The following is an 8393-nucleotide window of genomic DNA, read 5'->3' on the forward strand; positions in this document are numbered from 1 at the left end:
AGCAGCGCCGGGACCCCGTTCCGAGCCACTCCGTGCCGGGCCGACCCCGCACCGCTCCGCACCACGGGGGCTCCGGGCACTGCAGGCGCAGCCGCCGCCCGCCGCGGCTGCAGCATCGCGCTCCGTGCGGGGTGTGTAAAGCCCTGCACCACTCCGGCCGCCTCCTCTGCAGGTGCCGCGCCGGGCCGGCCTGCGGGCAGCGCCGAGCCGGCTGCCAGCCGGGGAAAGGGCCCGGGGGGATCCGGCGGAGAAAAGCGACGACCCGCTCCACGCTGCTCCCCTGCGCGGCGGGGGCGGGTGCTCCACGCACCTGCCCGGGCCGCTTGTGCACACGCCCCCTCCCCCTTTCCCTTTCCCCGGGGACCCGCTGGCTCTCCGCGACCCCCCGTCGCCCGCTGCGGGCTGCCGGGTCCGGCGGGCCGGTGCCGCCGCCTGCATTGCGTCGGGGGCGCGGCGCGCAGCGTGCCGCGGCGGCGAGGGCCGCGCTGGCGGCGGCGCGGGTGGCCGGCCCGGGGTTGGGGGGGAGCAGCGCGCCTCCCCTCCTCTCTCCGGTCCCGTCCCCCGCCCCGTTCCCCCCCCCCCCCCCCCCCCGCCGCCCGCCCTCCCGCTCCCCGAGCTGCACCAAACAGCTCTCAGGTTTCTGCTGATACTGCAGCATCAAGAAATGGCTCGAGTTCGCTCCTTGCTCTTATGCATTCAGCAGCCCTCTCGCCTCTGCCACACGCGTCCAGCTCCTGCCTCCTGCTGCTGCTGCCGGGACGAGCCAAGACCGACTCCGGGGATGCGGCTGCAGGACTGCGGCTCTCTTACATCTCCCCAGCCGCCGCTGCCCAGCGCCCGGCTCCTTTTCCAGCTGTCTTAAGGGAAGGGAGCAGGAAAACCCAGCAACTATCTCGGACTCCTTGATTTTATCTACAAACTCAAGCCTTTCGGAAAAAAGACACTTTGCAATCTTTACACCGCCACCTCCCCCCCCACCACCCCCCCACTGCGGTTCTCGGCAGAAACTAATTAAACCCACTCGCTCTTGGTGCAGCCTAAGACAGTGTATGAATATTTCAGTGTCTCTCAGGCAGCCCTGTAAAGCGATCGCTGTATTATTAAGAGGGGCGCAAGAGGAAGGAGGAGGAGGAGGGTTGAGTTTGCCGCTGCGGTTTTTGTTTTGGTTTGGTTTTTTTGGATGCTGCTGCAAGGCGACTTGACGCATTCCGGCACTGGCTCCTACTCCTAACCAGCGCATCTCACCCGGAGCAGGTAAGGAAGAGCTCTTTCTTTCCCCCCACTCCCGCGCTGTTGGGACTATATTTTGGACAGTTTGAGTATGGGTTGTCGGTCTCCCTCTCCTCGTCTCTCTCTCTCACTCTCTCAGTTGTGTTTAGCTTCTGCAAAGCAAGAGAGGAGATACTTTGCCCTGTGTCCCCCCGCCCCCCCCCCCCCCCCCAAATCCCCCAGTTGGTGCGATGAAATTGTCAGTGCTCAGCTAACTCTCCACCGTCTGTGAAGTGGGGAGAGTGGTGGTCAGGAGACTTATCGCAGGAGCTGACCCTGCTGAAGTTGCCAGGGAAGCCCTCCCGCTGCGCTCAGGGTACCGCAGGGTCCACAGCAGCCCCTCTTCCTGACTCGAAGGCCCCGGTGTGCGTCCGGGGATGTGCGGGTACGCGTAGGGCTCCGCTGCGCTGCCGTAGTGGGCAGAGCGGGATGTTCTTGCCGGTGTGAAAGCCAATCCATTGCGCCTGAGCGTGTGTGTGTGTGTGGTGGGGCTTGGGGGCTGGTTTATTATGTTTCTCTCCTCCCTGGCAGCTTCCAACCTGCAAGTGAGCTTTCTACCTTCAAAAGCAGAGTACCTCCATCCCTCCCTCCTTCCCCAGCGCACTAGGGGACCGGGGCAGTGTGTGTGTGTGTGTGTGTGGAGACGGAGGGGGGCAGGGGATGGAAATTTGCTGAGTTGGCATTGCAAGGACTCGCCTCCCGGATGCCCCGTGATTTATTTATTTATTTATCTGTTTAGTTCTTTACTATTTATTTATTTTTTATTTATTTATTTGTGTGTGCGTGTGTGTGTGTGTGTGTGTGGTAACTTCGTGACAGCAGCCGCGGCGATGGTCGAGTCGGCGAGAAAAGTGGACGGATCGAGTTAAAGGCAAAAGGAGACGGCTGGGGAGGGGACCCCAGCCTGGGGGTGCACTTCATAGACCTTCAGCCTCCTGGCTTGGGGGACAGGACCCCTCACCTTACCTGCCCTCTTCCCCCCCCCAAAGGTACTTCTTCCCTCTTTCTTCACCCTCCCACCATCCCTGATGCCTTTCCCTTTACTCCACCTCTCCTTTCCCCTTTTGGATATTTCCATCCTTTAGGTTTCTCATCCACCCCTTACTCAAGCTCTCCATCCCAACTCATCATCCCTCCCCACAGATTCCCAGACTCTACCCTCCCTCCCCTCCCCTTCCCTTCCCTCTCCTCCCCTCCCCCCTGAACTGCCCTGGGGCTCTCTGCTCTCCTCCCCTGGGTCCCCTTTCCTGTGTGCCACCATGACCGTGATGGCTGGAGAGAACATGGATGAGACTTCTGTGCTACCTGGCCACCCCCAGGATAGCTACCAGCCCGCTGCCCACGATGACCATGAGTGCTGTGAGCGCGTAGTGATAAACATTGCTGGACTACGCTTTGAGACGCAGCTGAAGACCTTAGCCCAGTTCCCCAACACTTTGCTGGGCAACCCCAAGAAGCGCATGCGGTACTTTGACCCCTTGCGCAACGAGTACTTCTTTGACCGGAATCGACCCAGCTTCGATGCCATCCTCTACTATTATCAGTCTGGGGGGCGGCTTCGCCGGCCGGTCAATGTGCCCTTGGACATGTTCTCTGAGGAGATCAAATTTTATGAGCTGGGTGAGGAGGCCATGGAGAAGTTCCGGGAAGATGAAGGATTCATCAAAGATGAGGAGAGACCCTTGCCGGAGGGGGAGTACCAGCGCCAAGTATGGCTCCTCTTTGAATACCCAGAGAGCTCTGGGCCTGCAAGGGTCATTGCAATAGTCTCTGTCATGGTGATCCTCATCTCCATCGTGATCTTCTGCCTAGAGACATTACCTGAGTTGAAGGAAGACAAGGAGTATACAGTGCATCGCACTGACAACACCACCCAGGTCTACAAATCCAACATCTTCACAGATCCCTTCTTTGTTGTGGAGACCCTGTGCATCATCTGGTTCTCCTTTGAGCTGGTGGTGCGCTTCTTTGCTTGTCCCAGCAAGACTGAATTCTTCAAGAATATCATGAACTTCATTGACATTGTGGCCATCATCCCTTACTTCATCACCCTGGGCACTGAGATGGCCGAGCGGGAGGGGACTCAGAAAGGAGAGCAGGCCACCTCCTTGGCCATCCTGAGAGTCATCAGACTGGTAAGAGTCTTTCGAATCTTCAAACTCTCCCGGCACTCTAAGGGCCTCCAGATTTTGGGACAGACCCTCAAAGCAAGTATGAGAGAGCTAGGTTTACTAATCTTCTTCCTCTTCATTGGGGTGATCTTGTTCTCTAGTGCGGTATATTTTGCTGAGGCTGAAGAACCTGAGTCTCATTTCACAAGTATCCCTGATGCTTTCTGGTGGGCGGTGGTATCCATGACCACTGTGGGCTATGGTGACATGTACCCTGTGACAATTGGAGGCAAAATCGTAGGCTCCTTGTGTGCCATCGCTGGTGTGCTGACAATTGCCCTGCCTGTACCTGTCATCGTGTCCAACTTCAACTACTTCTACCACCGAGAAACAGAAGGGGAAGAACAGGCTCAGTTACTTCACGTTAGCTCCCCTAATTTAGCATCTGACAGTGATCTCAGTCGCCGCAGCTCCTCCACAATCAGCAAATCTGAGTACATGGAAATCGAAGAGGATATGAATAATAGCATAGACAATTTTAGAGAGGCTAATCTCAGAACTGGCAACTGCACTGTAGCCAACCAAAACTGCGTTAATAAAAGCAAGCTGCTGACTGATGTGTAAACAAAAAAACCCACCCCAAATCCCCTCTCACAGCTTGAAGACTCTAGTGACACACAGTCACACTTTGTAGATGCTTTACTGATAGTCTTTGAATGCTTTATTTACCTCGTAAATGCATTGTTGCATTGCGAATTTTTGCTCAGCGATAAAGAAGCTTCCAGGATCCATGAAAGATAAGATTTTTGTTTCTTTTTAAAAAAGCATTTTCCACCTGGTAAATGATGAACATTTGAACTAGTTTAGTTTTAAGCTGTATGACGCTAGACCTAAACTCTTCCTCTCCCATCTCCCTTTTCCTTTAAATGAAGTTGACTTAAAACTAAGCAAGACAGTTTTTAGAGCTATAAAGCATATGCATGGATTCCAGTAAAAATACCCTGCAAAACTGCACAGCTGTAAGAAAGTGCATCAGATAACAATAATAATGATAATGATAATAAAAGAGATTAGCAAAAACCCGCAGCAAGCATTTGCCATGGTTTTTATGAAGGAGCGCAAATCTTCCTTCCGCCCCCAATGTGAGAGATGACATACTTCCAATCTACAGATCCACACAGCACCTTATTAAAAACATACTTAAGCCTGGTCTCTTCTGCTGTCCTTAGAAGAACTATTCTGAAAGGAGAATAACAAACAAAACGGAAGACAAAACATCTGCAATGCTGCTAAGTTCTCTTTCATGCAGATGATTTAAACACACTTTTCCTTTTCCCTGTCCAGAACTGGATACAAAACTTTAAGCCCCTCTGTTGCAAGATAGCACAATGGAGTTTAATATAAGCATGTTTGAATTTGATACTATTTATTTTATAATCGCATGCCTGAAACGTTACCTCAGACAATAGCGGATAAGCTTTCGTTTGAACTGAATCTTCTAAAAATAGGTCCTTTATCTCTCTTTATTTTTTTTCTTTTCTTTTCTTTTTCTTTTTTGATTTGCATTCACCAGAAGTGCACTCCTTAATTTATTCAATCGTCGACTAGTAATTTAAAGTACTGTATTTAAGTGCGTATGTTAGTCAAATGGGAACAATAACTTTTGGAGATCAAAGCATGTTCAAATATTCAGCATTATGGCCTATTTGATTAAGGTGTAACTTGAATTAATTAATGCATGGATTCAATAATAATAATAATAATGATAACAATAATAATGATAACAATAAAAACAAAATAAAAAAAGGTGCTTGATAGACCGAGGGCCTGAATGAACTGATCAGAGAAACATGATTGTTTTCCTGCATTGCTCAGGGAAATGTGTTGGCTTTTGTCCAGGCGCTGTCAGAAAGGAACATATCCCATCCCTTAAAGGGAAAGCTCTATGGAAAATTAAGAAGTCGAGTTATATATAGCAACACCTAAAACCTAATAGCCGAAAGGTGCAGATGCATGCTTTTTGGTGCATTCTCAGAATGTAAACGAAACTTATCTATTACATGCATCCAAATTGCAGCAGCTGGTTTCTTTTGCAGTCATTAGTTGAGACTTTTTTTTTCCTTTTTTTTTTTTTTTTTTGTGTATTCCCCTAAAACTCGCTGAAGAGACTCAACAGATTGATTTAGGTAGTTGCGCAGTGCCTTTATCTTACATCCCCTAAATTGCTGAAAGTGCCTCCAGGAACTGGGCTGATCAGAGATAGCGAAGGAAAGGGCAAGGCACCAACACACTGTCTGGAGTGTTCTGTGCAGCCTCCTGGCACAGCACAGAAGGTGGTAGAGACAGAAAGGAAGGAGTGTGAGCGAGAGGGATGCAGAAGAGGCGGGCAGAGACCACCAGCGCCCATGGGATACCTTCCTTCCCCAGCCGGTTTGATGCTGCAGGGCTCAGCATTTGCTTCTGCCAAATAACTCATAGTTGTGTTTATGCAAGACTTCAAGTTTCCCTAGGCTGTTTATAGAGACATCGCTGCCATCGTTGTTTCTGCCCTTCCTTTCCCTGAGATGGCTTTTTGGCAGCCTGTCCCAGCATGCCAGGACGCAGGAGGAACTAGGGACCGGCATGAGCTGCGGCATTGCCCAGTCAGGCCACCAGACTGCAGGGCTGTGTTTTTCTTTCCCTTGGATTCCCCACCAGGTAGGTGGGAGAGGCTTTCCAGTGAAAGTGTTTTCCTCCCATCCCTGCCTCCTCCATCACCTTTTGGCAGTTTATCAGACCTTAAATCCCATCACAGATCCTTTAAGCCATATTGTTCTTTCTGGTCCCTAACCTTGCTCTACTTCCACCATCATCTAATGAAGGAGGGAACACTAGGAGAAGGTATCTTCTGCAATATGCCAGCCTTGACTGCTAGGCCCTGGAAGATAGTCACCTTTGATCTGCACTGACGTAGGCACTAATCTTCAATTTTTAAATGGACAAAGTTGAGGATCTTCATCTGCACTTAGCATGTGGCCAACTGCTGTTGAACACTTCTCCTTCCACAGTGTACAGATTCTTTCTTTCCCTATCTTCCTGATATATGTATATATATATGTGTGTGTGTGTATATAAATATGTACGTGTGTGTGTGTCTGCACACGTGTGTGCACGTACATGTGTGTGTCACGCACATGTGCAGACACACATATACAGCAACCCAAGGCGCTTAGAGCTAAAAAACAACCCTAACTCCGCAGTTACGCACAAGCCTGACCTGCCAGGTTTCCAGAAAGACTTGACTTTATTTCTCACTGTGTGGCTTCTGTGAATCTTAGCAATGAGAAAGCGATCCTGAACCAAGGGAGCTCTTAACTCCTGCAAGGAATGCAAAGCATCCGATAAAACAGGGCATTAACATCCTCTAGGCAGATGTTGTAAAGCTTCCTTCCTGTCCCCCGCTCACACCCCCGCCCATCCGACACCTCTCTCCCCATCAAATTCTGGTGGTCCTGATCTTCCCAAACTCTTGAATTCCAGGATATGATTTCTCATGTTGAAATAGACTTGAATGCTGCACTCGGCTTATAAAACAACCAATTGACTAAACTTAACAGCAATAATCAATTCAGTGCTGTGGGACTGATGAGCAGAGAGTAGGATCTGGGAGATGAGCCCTCACTTTGGTGACATAAACTGCTGCCACAGTTGGGTATGCCCACCTTAGTTTAAGGAGCAGAATGGTAATCCCTCTGCATATGTCAACAGAAGGGTGCTGCATGAAGTGATTCTTTGTCAGGAGACAGGGATGGATCATTAGGACTCAAGGTGGTTTGGGGAGCCTGAATATTGCTTTGTTCATTTATAGCTCACTGCAAAGGATCACAATACATATGGAACACAGGAATTAACCTCATGTAGCATAGCCATGCATTTTTGACAAGTTTGACACAAACAACAACAACAAAAAAGGCTCTTACACCCTTTACACAGGAGTGCTGAAATGTCTTTGTGGGCCTGAAGGTGCACTTAAAAAACTGCCTGTTCTTATCAGTAAGCATCCTGTTTTTCTTTTCTTTTCTTTTCTTTTCTTTTCTTTTCTTTTCTTTTCTTTTCTTTTCTTTTCTTTTCTTTTCTTTTCTTTTCTTTCTCTTCTCTTCTCTTCTCTTCTCTTCTCTTCTCTTCTCTTCTCTTCTCTTCTCTTCTCTTCTCTTCTCTTCTCTTCTCTTCTCTTCTCTTCTCTTCTCTTCTCTTCTCTTCTCTTCTCTTCTCTTCTCTTCTCTTCTCTTCTCTTCTCTTCTCTTCTCTTCTCTTCTCTTTTTATTCTTTTCTCTTCTTTTCTTTTTTCTCCTTCCTTCCTTCCTTCCTTCCTTCCTTCCTTCCTTCCTTCCTTCCTTCCTTCCTTCCTTCCTTCCTTCCTTCCTTCCTTCCTTCCTTCCTTCCTTCCTTCCTTCCTTCCTTCCTTCCTTCCTTCCTTCCTTCCTTCCTTCCTTCCTTCCTTCCTTCCTTCCTTCCTTCCTTCCTTCCTTCCTTCCTTCCTTCCTTCCTTCCTTCCTTCCTTCCTTCCTTCCTTCCTTCCTTCCTTCCTTCCTTCCTTCCTTCCTTCCCTCCTTCCCTCCTTCCCTCCTTCCCTCCTTCCATTTTCTCTGTTTTCTCTTTATTTTGGCACACATGAACTTTATGGGTTTGTTTATGTCAGTGGAAGAGGACTGAAAATGAGCAGATGGCCAATTTAGTGCATCTCTGAAAGAATCAAGAGACCTTCATTCATTTGGTAGGGACCTCCCAGGAGCGAACCCCATGTTAGGGTGGACAGAGAAACCAATAGATGCGGCAGCCTTAGTTGCGCTGTAGTTTGATGAGGCAAGGCAGCTATTCCAGCATAAGGTGTCACTACCAAGCCTCCTTTACCAGCCACTGCTCTAGGCCTCTCTGTGTTTCCAAGTTGCCCCCATACAGCTTTTTTCATCCACTCACTGAAGAGGATGAAGGGACTTATCTGGCATGAGTAAGGCTGCAGTGCACTGCAGTGCA

At 49.6% G+C, this 8393-nt stretch overlaps 1 protein-coding gene across 1 annotated transcript; it reads left to right on the forward strand.

The window, feature by feature from the left end:
- Window positions 1-2110: 2110 nt before the first annotated feature.
- LOC311198660 (potassium voltage-gated channel subfamily A member 1) lies at window positions 2111-4004 on the forward strand (the record flags this gene model as incomplete). Its single annotated transcript, XM_084272646.1, has 2 exons — window positions 2111-2258; window positions 2502-4004. The coding sequence occupies exon 2, from the start codon at window positions 2529-2531 to the stop codon at window positions 4002-4004; it is 1476 nt and encodes a 491-aa protein (XP_084128772.1). The 5' UTR covers window positions 2111-2258; window positions 2502-2528.
- Between the last annotated feature and the right edge of the window lie 4389 nt (window positions 4005-8393).

This window comes from Gallinula chloropus (genome assembly GCF_964237585.1).
Source record: "Gallinula chloropus genome assembly, chromosome: 1".
NCBI classification, from domain to species: Eukaryota; Metazoa; Chordata; class Aves; order Gruiformes; family Rallidae; genus Gallinula; species Gallinula chloropus.